This window comes from Chiloscyllium plagiosum, chromosome 24, assembly GCF_004010195.1.
Source record: "Chiloscyllium plagiosum isolate BGI_BamShark_2017 chromosome 24, ASM401019v2, whole genome shotgun sequence".
Classification (NCBI taxonomy): Eukaryota; Metazoa; Chordata; class Chondrichthyes; order Orectolobiformes; family Hemiscylliidae; genus Chiloscyllium; species Chiloscyllium plagiosum.
The window spans coordinates 48,473,605-48,492,129 of NC_057733.1; the positions used below are offsets into that span (position 1 = coordinate 48,473,605).

General features: G+C 39.0%; 1 protein-coding gene across 3 annotated transcripts in view; it reads right to left on the reverse strand.

Moving 5' to 3' along the window:
- smurf2 (SMAD specific E3 ubiquitin protein ligase 2) overlaps window positions 1-18,525 on the reverse strand; it is a 297,299-nt gene that overhangs the window by 181,257 nt on the left and 97,517 nt on the right. For 2 of the 3 annotated variants that reach the window (XM_043715044.1, XM_043715042.1), the window contains exon 2: window positions 7,875-7,913. The exons of the other annotated variant lie outside the window; for it this stretch is intronic. In XM_043715044.1, the coding sequence (XP_043570979.1) occupies window positions 7,875-7,913 (39 nt within the window). The remainder of the gene's footprint in view (window positions 1-7,874; window positions 7,914-18,525) is intronic. 3 annotated transcript variants of the gene reach the window in all.

Below are 18,525 nucleotides of genomic sequence, written 5' to 3' on the forward strand. Positions count from 1 at the left end.
AAAAAACTTTTACTATCCTCCTTTATATTATTGGCCAGTTTACCTTCGTACCTCATTTTTTCTCTGCGTATTTCCTTCTTAGTAATCCTCTGTTGTTCTTGAAAAGCTTCTCAGTCCTCCGTTTTCCCACTTATCTTAGCTATGTTCTACTTTTTCTCTTTTAACTTTATCTGTTTCTTAACTTCCCTCGTCAGCCACGGCCACCCATGCCTCCTCCTAGGATCTTTCTTCCTTTTTGGAATGAACTGACAGGAGTGACGTGGATATAAAACTGGAAAAAAGTGACAGGAAACAGAGATAAAAATCATACAACACCAGGTTATAGTCCAACAGGTTTATTTGCAAAGCACTAGCTTTCGGAAGGCTGGTCCTTCATCAGATAGCTGTGGAACAGGATCATAAGAGACAGAATTTATAGCAAAAGATCACAGTTAAGCAACTGAATTGATTGCATCATTTCAGTTACATGACACTGCAATGCGCTGCTATAAATTCTGTGTCTGACGATCCTGTTCCACAGCTACCTGAAGGAGCAGCGCTCTGAAAGCTAGTGCTTCCAAATAAACTTGTTGGGCTATAACCTGGTGTTGTAGTTTTTAAACTTTGTCCACATTAGTCCAACACTGGCACCTTCACATCAAGAAAACAGAGTAATAGTCAATGGATATTTTTCAGGCTGAGGGAAGAATTGCAGTAGAGTTCCCCAAGGGTAAGTTTTGGGACCTTCGCTTTTTCTGATGGACATATGATCTGGGATCTTAGTGTGCAGAGGACAATTTCAAAGTTTGCAGATGACACAAACCTTGGAAGCACTGCGAGGAAGACTGTGTGGAACTGTGAAAGGACACTGACAAGTTGATGTAGTGAGCAGATAGGTGGCAATGAGGTTCAACGTAGACAGGTGCAAGGTGATGCACTGCGTAGAAAGAACATAAATACAACGTGAAATGGGGGCACAATTCCTGAGGGAAAACTGTAATACAGGAATCTGGGTGTATAAGTGCACAGACCAGAATTGAATGCAGTATTCTAAAAGTGGCCAAACCAATGTCTGGCACAGCCACAACATGACCTCCCAACTCCTACATTCAATGCACTGACCAATAAAGGCAAACATACCAAACACCTCCCTCACTCTCCTATCTACCTGCGACTCCATTTCCAAGAACTATGAACCTGCACTCCAAGGTCTCATTGCTCAGTAACACTCCCCAGGATCTTGCCATTAAGTGTGCAACTCCTGCCCTGATTTGCCTTTCCAAAAAGCAGCACCTCACTCAATAAAATACTGTCTTATCATCACAGCAAGTCACTCTCACCTCACCTCGTGGGTTCAGCTGTTTGTCCATCTTTGGACCAAGGCTGTAACAAAGCCAAGAGCGGAGTTGCTCCAGCAGAACTGTGAGCAAAATTCTGCTAAGTGCTGCTTAATAATGTCATTGATGATACCAAGTACACTGATGGGGCAATAGTTTGCTTAATCAATTTTTTCGGCCTTGGAAAATTTTCTATAAATCCCACTGTCATGGTTTTACTGTAATAGCTTGGTGAGGAGTGCAGATTTTGGAGAACAAGTCTTCCCTATTATTGCTGAAACAGTGTGAGGGCTCTTGGCCTGTGCAATATTCAGTGACCTTCAGCCACTTGATATCATGTAACATGAAGTGAATCAAATTTGCTAAATACTGGAATCTGGCAAGCTGCGGATCTCGGAAGGGCGTACAGATGGATCACCCACTCAGCATTTCTCAGTGAAGATAGATACAAAATGCTTTAGTCTCATCATTTGCACTAACTTGCTCCCATTATTGAATATGTGAATATTTATGAAGCCTCCACCTCCATTTAGTTGTTTAACTGCCTACTGTCATTCACAACTGGATGTGTCAAAAATGTAGAGTTTAGGTCTGATCTGCTGGTTTTGGGATTGCTTAGCTCTGTCTTTCATATATTGGTAAGATTGTTTTGGCATGCAAGTAGTCCTATGTTGTTAACTTGCACTATCTCACTCAGCCATCACCCATGTTCACTGTTCTGTATTGGTTCCCAGATCAAAATTACTCTGATTTAATAACTCATTCATATATTCAAATGCCTCCACAGACTACTCCTCCCCACCTGTGGCCTCATGTAGGCCCCATCCAGGAACTCTCAGTTCCTCTAAATGACCTCCTGTGCACTTTTTCTTCGCTGCACCATTGGCAGTCACACTTTGCACAAATGAATTCGGAGCAGTCAATCATTTGATTCCAAGTCAGAGCCATTATTTGATTAGATCATGATTCAGTGGATTGTAGTTTCTACTTTCCTGTCTACTTACATTCCCCTGGATCCCCTCGTTAGCCAGGAACATGTCCAACAAAGCCTTAAAATATTTAATCACAGTGCTCTGGGGAAGAATATTCCATAAACTCTCATCCCTCAGAAAAGTATTCTCAACTCAGTCTTAAATAGGAAATCTTTCTTTTAAAAAAAAGGCTCCCCTGGTTCTAATCTCTCATGCAAGAAGAAACATCCTTTCTGCATCCATCTTGACAACTGTTTCAAAAAAATCATCTCTCATTTTTCTAAACTCCAATGGATACAGGTCTAAACTGTCCAACATTTTCTCATGATAGCCCCTTCATTGCAGGAATCAGTTGCGAACCTTCTCAAAAGATCTCACCACAGGCTGAAAAAGAAAATGGAATACTGCAGTTATAATATGCCATACATTCAAGTTTCCAGCACTCAAAACTGGACTCTGACCCCTACCACACGGAGCTCTCTCCATGCTAAAATCCAGAAATTGGAGTGTTCTTTTTCTCCTGCTCATTTAAAATCCACAAATATCGTAATGGTCATCTCTGACATCAAATTCTCAGAGCCGTACAGAAGTTGTGTACTCTCACCTTATTAGTGGACATCCTCAAATGGTTTACAAGAATTGCAAGACCCAAATAGCTTTTTAGGGATGAGTTGATCATCGTACATGAGGAAATGCAGAAAGGTAGAATCTGTACCCATTGGTGTTTAGAAAACGGTGAAGTGATCTTGTTGAAACATACTAATTCAAGTGGATATAAGGGTGAATGCCAAAATTATGTTTCCCATTGTGGGAGAGATTGGTTAAAGGACACAGTTTAAAAATAAGGAGTCACTTGTTCAATGAGGATTAATTCTCTCTCTCTCTCTCTCTCACAGAGAGTCGAGAGTCTGCGAAACTCTCTTCCTCAGAATGCAATGGAAGCAAGATCATTGAACATTTTAAGATAGAGTTTGATTGTTCAGTCACAAAAGAGACAACGTGTATCTGGGAGAGGCAGGAGGGTGGAGCTGAAGCTGTTAAATGGCTTACTCTTGCTCCTAACTCATATTATCATATGTTCAGAGAATGCTTAATTTGCAACTATGTCCTCTTTTAATTTAAGAGGACCAAAACTTTATATTGCATTCGCGATGCCTTTACTAATTTCCAATAGAAATATAGCAAAATGTCCTGTGTTCATATTCTGTTCTCCTTACAACAACCACATTGCATTTGTCTTCCTAATCACCTGCCAAACTCACCAACATATTAACTTTGTAATTCAAGTACCAGAACACCAATATCCTCTGTACCACAGAGTTCTGCAATGTCTGTCCATTTAAATAAAGTGCTGTTTCTCTATTTTCCCTTCCAAAGAGGCCAGATAACATGTTCCTACGTTATCCTCCATCTGATAAATTTTTTGCCCATTCACATAACATACTTATAACCCGTTACAGACTCAACATGTCCACTTTGCAACTGTCCTATTTATCTTGTTATCAACAACAAATTTAACAACTGAGTCACTGATATCGATTGCAAACAATTATGGCCCCAGTGCTGATCCCTGTGCTACTCCACTTGTTACATCTTGCCAACCCAAAAATGGTCCATTTATCCCGACTCTCATGTCCTTTCAGCTAACCAAGCCTCTATCTATATTAATATATAATCCTCTATACTATGAGCTCTGATTTTGTGAAATAATGTTCTATGTGGTACTTCAACAAATGCCTTCTGGAAAACTAAGTGCACCACTTCTACAGGTACTACTTAGCCACGTTATTTCTTACCACAATGAACTCTATTAAATTTAGTTAACACCATTCCTTTCATGCTAACTCTGCAATGACTATATCAAGATTTTCTGTGCCTTGTTAGAACTTTCTTAAAGATTCCTGCACTAGCCCTCTGATGTTAGGCTAACCAGCCTGTAAGTTTATTGCTTTTTCTCTCCCTCCTTGCTTGAATAGAGCTTTCAGCTTTCCAGGCCCAAAACTCAAACTCCCTCCATAAATATTTGCATCTAATGTTTCCTTCTTTGCAAAAGTTAACTTTGTCTGAGTTAACTCCCGAGAAGCACTTTGGAACTTTCACTATATAGGTATTAGCTAAAATCAAGTTCCTACATTTTAATCAATGTAAGAAATGTTCCATTACTTAAATCAAGATAACCTTTTTGGATTACTCTGTACCAAATATCAGAATCAAAAACTTTGTATGGAAGGTTTACAAGCATGTTGCCAGGGTTGGAGGATTTGAGCTATAAGGAGAGGTTGAATATGCTGGGGCTGTTTTCCCTGGAGCATTGGAGGCTGAGGGTTACAAATCTTATACAGGTTTATAAAATCATCAGGGGCATGGATAGGATAAATAGACAAAGTATTTTCCCTGGGGTGGCAGAGTCCAGAACTAGAGGCATAGGTTTAGAGTGAGAGGGAGAGGATATAAAAGTGACCTAAGCGGCAAACTTTTCACGTAACGGGTGGTACACGTATGGAATAAGCTGCCAGAGGAAGTGGAGGCGGCTGGTACAATTGCAGCATTTGAATGGCATCTGGATGGGTATATGAATAGGAAGGGTTTGGAGGGATATGGGCATGGACCGAAGGGTCTGTTTCCGTGCCATAAACCTCTATGACTCCATAAATAAGCACAATAACTATCACTAGAGAAAATGTGCGAGACAAAGTAATAGAGCTAAAGAGCAGTAAAAGCCTTGGATCTGATGGGATGCATTGTGGGATATTAAAACAATTAGGTACAGAGATAGAGGATGCACAGATAATAATCTTCCAGAATTCTTAGATTTGGATTCCAGAGGATTGGAAAACTGCCAAAGTAACACCTTTATTTAAGGGAAAGAGATTTTTAAAAACTAACTATAGTCCACTTAGTTTAACCTCTGTTCTTGGGAAAATGCTAGAGTCTACTATAACCACGGAGCATTTGGAAAAACATAATATGATTAAGTTGAGTCAGCATGGCTTCATGAAGGAAAATAGTGCCTGACAAATTTATTAGAGGTGGTAACAAGCTAGATAGATAAAGGGCAAACAGTAGATGTCCTGTAGTTGGATTTTCAGAAGACATTTGATAAAGGAACTACACATTAGTCTGCTTACTAAGCTCAGATTCCAAGGAGTTGTTTGTAATATATTAGCATGGATAGAAAGCTGGCTGACCAATGAAAGACAGAATTCGGGTAAGTGGGGCATTTTCAGAATAGCAACCTGTAACTGGGATCAATATTGTTTGCAATGCATATTTGTAACTTGAATGGTTAACAGTGAATGTATTGTGCAGATAACAAAAATACATGGAAGTAGTGAGACTGACACAGAGTCTACACGTAGACATGTTAAGTGAGTGGGAAAAATCACTACTGAAATATAATTTTGGAAAATAAGGCTTATGTACTTGGGCATGAATGTTAAGTAAATGGGGAAAGACTGCAGAAAGCTGCAGAACAAGATGATTTGAGACACCTCGTGTATGAATCAAAGCTAGTATATACGTTCAGCAGATAGAGGAGAAGGCAAATTGAAATTTGGTGTTTAATTCAAAGAGAATGGAGTATAAAAATTGGGAGATTCTTTTAAAACTATACAAGGCACTAGTTAGACCACACCTGGAATACTGAGCACAGTTTTGATCCTCTTACCTAGGGAAAGGTGTACGGGCATTGGAGGCAGTCCTGTGAAGGTTTGCCAAGTTGATCTTGGATATGCAGGGGCTACCTTATGAAGAGACATTGAGTCGGTTGAGCCTATGCTCACTGGAGTACAGAAGAATGAGAGACCTCATGTATTGGAATATGAAAGATTCTTTGGGGACTAGACAGGACACGTGGGGAAAAGTCGCTTCCCTTTGCGTAAGAATCTTGGATCAGAAGACAATCTCAGAATAAGGAGTCACCCATTTAAGACAGAGATGAGGAGGAAATGTTTCATTCAAAAAGGGTAGTGAATCTGTAGAATTCTTTACAGGAGAGGGCTGTAGAGACTGGCTTACTAAATATATTAAAAAGATTGAGAGAGATAGATATATAATCAACAAGGAAATCAAGGTTTATGGAGAAAAGGCAGGAAAACAGTTGAGGATTACCAGATCAGCCATGATCTCATTGAATGGCAGAGGAGACTTGATGGGCTAAATGGCCTACTTCCGCTCCTACATCTTATGGTCTTATGTCATTAGTCATCATGCATCAACAGTACAAATGACAGAAGAAATCTAAAGAGGATTTGAGATGATAAAGAGTTCTTTATGCGTCAAAACAATTACGTCTTGTTATTTTTTTTCTCCTAATGCACATTAGAAAGGCAAGAATTTAACTAAAACAAACTGCATTGTTCTTATCAATATAAATATTCAAAAGTGATAAACATAACCAGATGGGCTTGACTTTAACTCTTAAATATACTTCACTTAATTATATATTTTCAATCTAACAATTTATAGTAATTTTAACTAAAGGTCTTCAGACTGTGAAGTGAGATGGTTAGTGTGTTTGTGCCGAATTCCTGAACACACGTGTACAGCATAACTGCTGGAACAATCAGATGAAATTTCATTATTATTACAAATGGTAAATTTCCAGAGATTAGTGAAGGTGGTATATGAAATAGGTTACATTTGAGAAATGAGAAGTCTGCACTAATACATCATCCCAAAATCCCTTATTTCACTTATTTTTCACACCACAGGAATACATTAGGGTTCCACTAGTTGTTTCATGTGCTAATTCAACTTAGTTATATGGACTGGATACAATGCAGGTTTAACTGTGCTGAATTAGCAGACATTAACTGAAAATGCATTACTACAAAAGGCCTGGATTGGAATGGTATGATATGGAGAAAGCAGCTGACTGGAATCAAATGATTCCTCTGAAGTGTGTGTGTGTGTGTGTGTGTGTGTGTGTGTGTGTGTGAACGAACATCCAGTGATTATTATAAGGGCTTGGGATGTGATACACCCACAGATCAGAAGCCCACCAATACTCATTATCAACATTCATACATGAATGACAATTAGGGCATGCAAAGAGATGGCTACTCACACCTCTGGAACGACATCACAGGAGGAAAGATTCACTTATAGATCATATTTCTGGGTGAGAGTTTGGTGATGGTATGGACCAAAGAAAGACCAGGAAAGAGATACAGACAGGAATTGAAACATATAGTTCCATGAAAACTTAGAGACAACATACAAACCTACAGTATTAATGAATTGCCTCTTTTGAACAGTTCAGGTATTCCTTAACACTGATTAGAAAACAGTTTCTTAAAATGCGATGAACTGGGATCAATTCTTATAAAGTTTTATTGTATGAAATTCACACCTCACGAAATGTTTCACATATTTGAATATGATTATTGCTACACTCTATGTCATAATTGTGTCTGCTTTTGGACAAGCAATTTTCTTGAAGCCTACTTTATTTATACTAGGCAACAGAATGGTGCGTAAAAATCTTGAAACTGTGTCGTCATTACATAACTGACTTGTATTACTTTTCATTTTAATGCAGCTAAGGTAGTCTTCTCTAATAACAACATGCAGCTGGAATACTTACGGAAGAAGTCTTTCTTCACCAAATTCTTAGCACATAATACTAGAAATTAAAAAAAGGAAAAGAATTACTTGCAGTCTTATGTATTTATTTTGATTTCAGTTATAGAATGTTGAACTATTTTACTTAATGATAGTTTAAACAATGCAACTCATTAGAATCAATCATAGACCAAGGAAAAATCAAAAATATTAACTTCAAATCACTACGAAGAATGAATTCTCGATTACGAATGTGATAACACTGGGGACAGAAACTAGGCAACTGATACACTGAAACTAAGTGGCATGTATCTCATCTTTAGGTTACTTACTTCAATGTAACTAACTACGACAGTACTGCAAAATCTCAAGCACACTTCATGTGGAGCTGTGAAAGCTCAATTAATTGCATGCTCATGACAGAAATTTACTGATTATGACTACAGAGATCTAAGTATATGGAGATAATGCAGTAAAGTAGCATGGAGGTAGATGGTTGGCCAAGGTCTAATTCAGCAGCGAAGCAAACTTGATGGACTCAATACTTCAGTTATGCTACACCACGAAATTAGATAATATTCTGAAAAAAAACTGATGCTGGATCAGTTTCTATCATCCTGACCAGCCAGTAAGAAACTCTCTCAGGTCCTTAGCAGACAGTACTGTATTGAGTGTTGAAGAGATTACACAGTCAAGGTTTGCTTATGGCGTGCAAGACAGGGAAGTAGCTGAGACCACAACCTGAAGAGCAAAGATGCTGTAGAATGGTGGCAACTACTCAAAAGGTCAAACGGTCTACTCATGTGCTTTCAAAACATACAGGAGGTGTGACTAATGGCAAAATAAATACGTGAAAGTGACATACAGAGAAAGCCCGTGTCACTTTTTAGGCTATATAATTGGGTATAAAAATTAGATAAATTTCACATAATTTCTGACAGACTGTCTTTTTTTTTTACTCATCCAAATAGTATATACAAATCCCAGCACTTGATTAGTGAAACTTAATACAAGTATATTTAATGCAAAGTGTTAAGAAAATTCATGAAAATATAGGAACCAATCTTATCCTAATCAAAATTTCTGACATTTAGCAGACATATTAATTTCAATTTTATTTTTCCAATATTCTTCCCATAAAATTTCCTTACAAACCCAGGACTCATCTATGACAGACCACATCAACAACCCACAATTCAGTGGTTACTCGTAACTGATTTCAATTTAGTTGCAAAGCATCAATATTTGAAACATTTTGTAATGAAGACACTTTACATTTAATATTGCCTGAAGGACCACTTTTGAAGAATTAAGTAAAATTCATTAATTTCAAATTTGAAGGAAATACTTGGAGAGGTTTCTGTAGAAAAACGTTATTGAAAGATCATAGTAAACATTTTTAAAAGCGAGGCTTCCTGTAAATCACGAGACAGGTGACAACTGCTTCCCCTGCTGTGGAACCTGCTCTGAGGCTTTTTAGCTGGTTGGGACAAATCCCTGCTAGACCCATTTACATTTGAAATCAGACAGGTTGACTCAGGTTGGTCAAGGCACTGCCCTAAGGAACAAAGCAGAAAATGGATAGTTAACTTTTAATCATCATTACTGGCACACTCTTCATGGCAGTGCTTCTATTCATCAGAGCCTATTTGTCAAATAGACAAAAAAGCTTGAACAAAATATCTCTTTCTCTCAGCAATAATGATTGAAAGAATATCTCAGGATCGTATTACCTGAGCAAAATGTGCCCAGAGACTTGAGAGCTGTGCCTGATTAGAGATTTGACCACACGTGTCAGAACATCATGGAAACAAACTCTGGAACATTCTAATCTTCATCCCTTTGCTGTAAAAATTAAATCATTCTTTTCTTCAGAAAGCCAACAACTGCAGAGAAATGGGTTTTGTTTTCTCTCTTTTCCTGAAGTGAGTGGGTGTGTTTGTCGGTCTTGGAGATATTTAGAAGGATAAACATTTATATTTTGTGTGCATGTTAATCAATTATTGTATTTTCATTGAATAGTTTTTTTTTGATAATAAACCAATCATTGTCCAGGTCCTGCTGTTTAAAACCAATATGGGCAGGGAGAGGTGAGCGCCGCAGGGAGTGGAGTGCATCATTTCTCCCTCCAACTTTATTTTGATTTAGTCCCTACCCTCCCCCTCACAGTTTTGATCACACAGCACTGCCCTTTGATGTGAAGGGCAGTGTTTGTCACTGGCCACCCGGGTGTTTTCCTATCTTCCTGGTGGTGGAATTTGAATAAAGATTCATGCACTTTGTGTCTTTCACTGTGTCTCACACCTGCACACACACACCATGGGTGCTGGGGAAAAAATAAGCACTACCGCACTTAGGTGGTAGTGTGGGGGTTAAATTTAAAAATAAAATAAAATAAACAGGGGGTACTGCCCTTTGATGTGAAGGGCAGTGTTTGTCACTGGCCACTCGGGTGTAAAAAAAGGAATAAAAAAAATAAAACCAATATGGGGCAGGTCTGAAGACCTCCTCATGGGTCTGCTCCTGGACCTGGCCAAACTGGCCATAAACAGGTCCAGGAGCGGGTCGTGGAGGAGGTCATTAGGGCCGATTGCCTGCCCCTCTTCCGCGGTTACGTTAGAGCCCGAGTGTCCACCGACACCCTGGAGTTGTTCAGGGAGAGGTGGGCACCGCAAGGAGTGGAGTGCATTATTTCTCCCTCCAATTCTATTTTGATTTAATCCTTGCCCTCCCCTTCACTGTTTGATCACACAGCATTTCCCCTTGTGAAGGGCACTGCTTGTCACTGGCCACTCGGGTGTTTCCTTTCTTCCTGGTGGTGGAAATTGAATAAAGATTCGTACACCTTGTGTCTCTCACTGTGTCTCACACCTGCACACACACAACATGGGTGCTGGGGAAAAAAAAATTAAAAAATAAATAAAACCAATATGGACTTTTCACTGGTCACCTCAGCAATGGGAAAAAAGCCTTTTCTATTGTATGTTTTGACCCATAGAATTGTTGAACCAGTACAACATTGCACTCCTTTAGTCTTGATTATAACAATTCCTTACATAATTATTTTGTTTCACTGGCTGACAACATTTTACTCTAAAAATGCTGTAGTGCAACCAAATGAGCTAACTAAACATAACAGATACAGAACATGAATTCCAACATAACATCTTGCATGTAGTTGGTTACTGCACCTACTACTTGATGGGAGGAGAGGTGCATTCCAAAGGAAGCTGTACATGAATAAGACAATTTGTAGTCGTACAATCTTTCAGGTTAGTTAAGAGAATTACACTCTCATTGCAACTATACAAATACCTTGCAGCTTGTCCAAATAAAGATACATGGAGGAGAAAGTGAGGTCTGCAGATGCTGGAGATCAGAGATGGAAATGTGTTGCTGGAAAAGCGCAGCAGGTCAGGCAGCATCTAGGGAACAGGAGAATCGACATTTCGGGCATTAGCCCTTCTTCAGAAGGGCTAATGCCCGAAACGTCGATTCTCCTGTTCCCTAGATGCTGCCTGACCTGCTGCGCTTTTCCAGCAACACATTTCCATCTAAAGATACATGGACTTAGGCCATGTAAAAATGAAAAGCGAATTTTAGAATCAATCTGGACCTGTATACAAACTGTCCAAGCTGTCAAAGAATTGGGATGTTGGGATGCAATAGCAAGGAATGACATATACTTCAAGAAAAATATAAGCAGATAAAATTCAGTCCAAAACTAAATACCCTGAGAATTTAACACAGTGCAATAAATGTGAGGTTTTCTTCGTTTATAGTTTGCTTGATGCAGTTTCACCCTAGTCATTTCCACTATTTTGCTAAAATGTGTTTGGTTTTGTAGAGTTCTGTGTGTATGCACGTGTGGATGTGAAGGATGGCATGGGAACAGACAGAGAGAGAGAGAGAAAGAGACAGAGAGCGTGCACACGGGGGTGGGGGAGACAGAAAAGGGAGGATGGAGGAGGAGGGGTTATTTTAAGTAACTCACATACAAAGTTGTTCAACACACTAGACCCTAGTCAGACATATTATTTGGAAGACCAGATGTAATTGAACTTAATTTAAGATGCTCATCATAGACAGTTAGTGAGCAGTTAATATTAACCGTCATATTTGCAAAACATATGCACATGTGCTTTAATTTTTTGAATGGTTGATGGAAAAATGGTAAATCTGAAAAGCAGATTTTCGATTACTGTGCACGGTTTCTTCCTTGATGTGTAATGCAGGTCAAAATGCAGGACTTTGGCAGCATGGAAACACCACTAACATTGCCTGAAGTTCAGTACCCATGGGGATGCCGAAAACGTGCAAATTCAGTACCCATGGGGATGGCCTCAACTGGGACCTTGGGTTCATGTCACATTACAGGTGACCCCACTGCACTACACACACAATCACAGACACTCTTACAGACCTATACACACAGGCAGACATGCTCTCATACACAAGCTCTCTCTCCCTGCGCTCACATATACACTCCCACACTCACCCTTTTACAGACTTATACCCCTTCTCACACACACACACACACACACTCTGACACTCATACCCCCTTCGCACGCACGCATGCACACACACAGGTTGTAGGGTGAATTTGTACTTGCAGAATTACATTTAATTTTGCTCAAAACTGTATGAATCCATGTAAGATTCTGTAAATCCGTTTTTTAGATTATAATCAGTCTGAATACTGGGGCACAGACAGCCTCACACCTTCAATACATTATCTGGCCAACATGACACCTATTGTTAAAGTTTACTTGAGAATGTAACTTCAAGAAAGTTTTGGAATTTACATATGAAACCAACATGCCCATTCTACAAGAGGAGAGACTTAACAAACAATCTAGGTCTTTTTCAATATAGAATTTCAGTTACATCACACTGTAAACTTTTGCTATAAATTCTGTGTTTTACAATCTTATTCTGAACAAATACCTGAAGAAGCAGCGCTCCGAAAGCTAGTACTTCCAAATCAACTTGTTGGACTTTAACCTGGTGTTGTGTGATTTTTAACGTTGTACACCCCAGTCTAACACTGGCACCTCCAAATTATTGCTTGAAGAGGGATACCATCTTAAATAATCAGAATAACTACTCCAGACAAGGAGCAGAAAACAAAGCCACTAATAACAAGCATCAGCTAACAGAACATTTCTCAGCAAAAGACAAGCAACAGGCCTGGATGGCAAGCAGTCTTGTGCAAGCAACATTCTGGGCAATCAATGTGACAAAAACCAAAGTACCACTCACCACAGTTGGGTATAAACCTAGAAGCTGCACCAAGATATGCTAACCCTGAGAAATTCATTGCAGAGGTTCAAACTTTGCCAAAAGAGAAAGACTGCAATGCTTTCCGTGGGCATTACATTTACCTGTATGGCATCCAAAATATTTTCTAATCATCCTATGCAGCGATGTTATTACACATTTCTGGGGCAGGTAGAACTTGAATCTGGACCTCCTGGCTCAGAGGTAGGTACTTCATCACTGCACTACAAGATGATATCTTCTGTCTGATATATTCTACTAAAATTAATGCACATAATTAACATGGTGTTATTGCCACACTTATGGCTTGGCAGGCATTTCTATTTCTTGATCTACTGATACATTGTTGAAGTAATGGATGTGGTGAAACTTGAAAGGGTTCAGAAAAGATTTACAAGCATGTTGCCAGGGCTGGAGAATTTGAGCTATATGGAGGGGCTAAGTAGGCTGGGGTTGTTTTCCCGAGAGCGTCGGGGCTGAGGGGTGGCCTTATAAAGGTTTATAGGATAAATAGACAAAGTATTTTTCCTGGGGTGGGGGAATCCAAAACTTGAGGGCATAGGTTTAGGGTGAGAGGGGAAAGATATAAAAGGAACCTAAGGGGCAACTTTTTAATGCAGAGGGTGATGAGTGTGTGGAATGCGTTGCCAGAGGAAGTGGTGGAGGCTGGTACAATTGCAGCACTTAAAAGGCAGCTGGATGGGTATATGAATAGGAAAGAATTAGAGGGATATGGGCCAAGTGATGGCAAGTGGGACTAGATTAGGTTAGGATTGTTGGTTGGCATGAAGGATCTGTTTCTGTGTTGTACATCTATGACTCTAATGGATCAAATTTTAACCAAACTGGGGAGAAATTTCCAAGCATTTATTAGCAGTGTGTTTTAAATTAACTTAGGTGGAGACAATTAAACAGTAGTCCTGACATTTGATTTGTACTTACAGAAATAGGCCATTGAGCCTGTTCAGCATACAGTTTATACTGTATGTTAGCCACCTTGCACCCATCTTCATCCGAAACCTTGGACATATCCTTTGATTTCTAAACACCCTCAAGATTTTAACTATCTTTCTCTTCAATACATTGCATAAATGGACAGACATTGAAAAAAAGAGTTCAGCTTCATTTATCAAACTTTGGTTTGAAATTTAAATATTCATAAATAATTCAGTTATACAATCCAATACACTGGGGCAGCACAGTGGCAAAGTGGTCAGCACTGCTGCCTCACAGCACTAGGAACCCAAGTTTGATTACAACCTCAGGTGACTGGGTGAAGCTTGCACATTCGCACCGTGTTAGCATGGGTTTCTTCAGAGGGTCAGTGCAGACTCAATGGTCTCTATTTGCACAGTAGGGATTCTTATGATCCTATAATTATACATCTTTTCCTGCCCATTTTCAGAACTAAATCTAATACTACTTATGAATCAATGTATTGCTTTTTTCCAAAAAAGATTCTCTTGCTAATTATTGTGTTTCATCATTCCCCCACTCTTGGTATATTCCTAACACTAAGCTACAAACTAGAAAACAGATCCACAAGGTAGATGGACCTCAATTATGTTATTCATGGCTGGTGTTCATGTCGTATGAAAACAAATTCAGAACATCTTTGTTACCAAAACCACTTTCCATCCCATTTTGAACTGGTTTATGGTACAAAGATCCCCTGACAGTCTGGCAAAGTAGTTCCAGTGGTTGAATCCTGTAACCCCAAGCCACAAGGGTCATAAATTTCAATGCCGGCATTCATTTACATTTGAACCTGCTCTTATGAATTTGGTTTGCTTTCAGCATGACAGAATCCCAAAAATAATTCCAAATGGAAAGTAATTTCTACGTGGGAGGTTGACTGAATTTCTTTTCCTTGAGGAAATGCCTAGAAAGGAACAGAAATGTCAATGAAACAGTCAATGTTCAATTTTTCTAAGATTTTGGTTAATATGGATGCTTTTATTGCCTTTCCTTTAAGGAAGATAGGCAATAAAAACTGAAGCTAATTTTGTATTAAATAAATCAATAGCTGCCAACTGTAAATCATTGGAGGTATAACAGTAACCTAGCAAACACCTATGTTTGTGTAAAATAAAAGTTCTCAGAAACTGAATTCAACATAAGTTTATAACTATTGTATTTTTTCTTAAAAGCTACTATGTGCCAAGTATTTTGTGTACTCTTTGGTGTCTTTTTTTAAAAAAAGGTACCATGGTGCCTTATTTTAAAAAAAAATGATCAAAGGAACCCAGGCTGGCCTATGCACTCAGCAACAGCCTCTTGGATACAAATAAGGAGAAGTCACCTCTAACACAAAGTCTGGGATAAATCTTACAGGTAGGCACTATCTTTATGGGAGAGAAAAAATGAATTCTTCAAGATCCAACAAATTCCACAACTCATGCACTAAAATGTCCATATCACCAATTTTCTGAAACCAATACTATAGACTGACAAATAATCAACTCGATGAGAAGTGTTCATGAGCTTGAGTAAATTATTGGCAATGGTTAATTTCCAATTCAATTTTGGTACAAAAGCTAACAAATTAAACAAACATAAATTAACTTATAAAACGTGAAATCGCGTTTTAGTTTATAGCAAAGTGATCGTTTAAACCCGTATGCATGCCAGAGACTTTAATCAACTGACTGCTAATGTGCTCTAGCTATGCACGTACAACACAATGTTGATCCGAATCCATTTTTTTTAAAAAAAAGGAAAGGCAAATCTTGCTTGTCTAAAACATTAGTCACTTTATCCCTTTCATATGCAATTTTGTTCCACACGTCTGACAGCCAACTAACTTTGGCGACTTCTCCTGCTCGGCCAAACAGAAGTAAATATATAAAACTTATAACCTAGCTGGTTAGATTTCAAAGGCAGAGAGATACTTGGGATCTACTTGATCAGGAAACAGAAAAATCAAACTTGCTTATTCATGTTTCGTGTGGTCATTTACTGGTTTACTTTGTTTCAATTAGATTCAGTTCTGACAAAATATATTTTATTATTTTTAATGCCCTTGAAATAAGCGTGTCATTTTAGGTGTGAGAATTCTTGACTTCTGCTGTTTTTCATAATTGTGATAGAGATGGTAACCTCTAGAGAATCACTGTATGAATGCTCCAGTCTGGATGTACATGTTGATTTAACACCCTTACTTAAAGGGAGGCACTTCTGACAAAGTTAACATACCCCCAGATTGTGCTCAAATCTTAGTGATCCATGATCCCATGGTCATCCTGCTCCACCTTCAATCGAAGCAAAATGCTCAGGGACACAGAAATTTTACCTTCCTTTATGCCAGGCCCTGAAGAGAGAGAACGATCACCCATGTGCGCAGGGACATGGGTTCCTGGTCTTCTCTCTAACAGCAGTTTCTCAATGAACTATATACTCATTTTACAGGGAGAAGCATCCAGATAAGGCAACATATACTTAGTTGGGTGATCGTTACAATTAACGAGTATTGATAGCAGAGACCAAGCCCTTTACTGTTATACAATGATGTTCTTAGCCTTGTTAACTAGATTCATATAATGAATACTGTTTCCCTTGTTCGCTGACCTTGCATACTGAATGCTTCCAATATTGTTAAATGGCTCTACATAATTAATGCTTTTCCACCTTGTTAACCCATTACCCTTGCTTCCAGCACCTCATTGTTAATGAAGTTCTTATTGGATCTGAGTCATGGTCAGCTGAATCTCAGAACTTAACTCTTTCCCTGCTTACTTATACCCTATACACATTCTCACCACCATCTTCAGAGGTTAAGGTGACAGTAACATTAGCCATGCCAAAAGGGCATTTCTTTATTTAGTTCAAATTATTTAATTATATTAACGCTAACGTTTCCTTATGGCTATCACACCACTTAACTTTTAGCAATATCAGTAGGAGTGGCCACTAGTTGATCCTAGTGAAGGCAAAGTTCCATCTTTAAATTGAGGACATTCTCTATTGTGTTCAGTTATCTTACCAGCATATTAAATGGGACAGATTTAGAACAGATCCAATTGTTAACCATAAGCATCCTGAGTTGCACAGGAACATCAATAGCTATAAATTTGTTAACCACAAATGTGTCACACTATAGTCCAGTATACTCTACCAATAAGCCAGGGGACAACCCTGATTTAATCAGGAATGCAGCAGAGTAGGTAAAAAGCAATACCAGACATACCAAAAAGGTTAGGTGCAAACCCAGTGAACTTACAATGCAGGATTTCATACATGCTAACAATAGAAGCAGGAGGAAGTGAGAACTGCAGATGCTGGAGATCAGAGTCGAGAGAATGATGCTGGAAAAGCGCAGCAGGTCAGGCAGCATCCGAGGAACAGGAGAATCGACGTTGCAGGTATAAACCCTTCATCAGGAATTCATCAGTCCTTCCTGCTGAAGGGCTTATGCTTGAAACGTCGATTCTCCTGCTCCTTGGATGCTGCTGACCTGCTGTGCTTTTCCAGCTCCACACTCTCGACTAACAGAAGCAGCTCACCAATCTCTCAACCAATGGATCACATCAAAGTTCTGCAGTCCTGCCACATCCAATTGTGACTACTGGTGGATAATTAAATAAAATGATAGGAGGAGGTACCTCCATAAACATTGCAATGTTCAACTACAGTATGGTGAAGTTATCGAGGGATGCAAAGCAAAACATTTACAACCATCCTCAGCAAGTGGCAATGAGTAGATGACACTCCTTTGCTTCCTCCTGAGGTCTGAAGCACCACAGATGCCACTCCTCAGCCAATTTGATTCACTCTAGGTGAGAAAGAAATGACTGAGAATAATGAATACAGCAAAAGCTATGAGGGTTTTGACAACATCTTGGGTATAGTGCTGAGCATGTGCTCCAGAACTATAGGTGCTCTTAGCTAAAACTGTTCCAGTATAGTTCCAATACTGAAATGTATCTGAATAAGAGGACAGTTGGTCAGATCATTGTGCAACCCACAAATGAAAAAGGTTCAAATGGCACTGAACTGAACACTGTATATTAGGTGAACTTCTGACTTCTGATGGAAGGACGATCAGTAACGACGCAGCTGATGATAATTTGGTTGAGCACAATGTTCAGATGTGCCCATGCTGCAGTATACTTGGGCTAAAATGATTGTTGGATAATAATCAGAACAATCTTCTGTTTTTCTGGCTATGATATGAACCAGTGAAGAGTACATCACTCAATTTTCATTTTACTGGAGTTCCTTGATACTATTCTTGGTCAAATGCTCTCTCAATGTCCAGGGCAATCACTCTCACCTCATGAATTCCACACTTTCGTTCAAGTTTGGACCAAGCCTGTAATGAGATCAGGAACCAAATGGCCCTGAAAGAACACAGACTGAGTATTTGAGTTAAAAATCACACAACACCAGGTTAT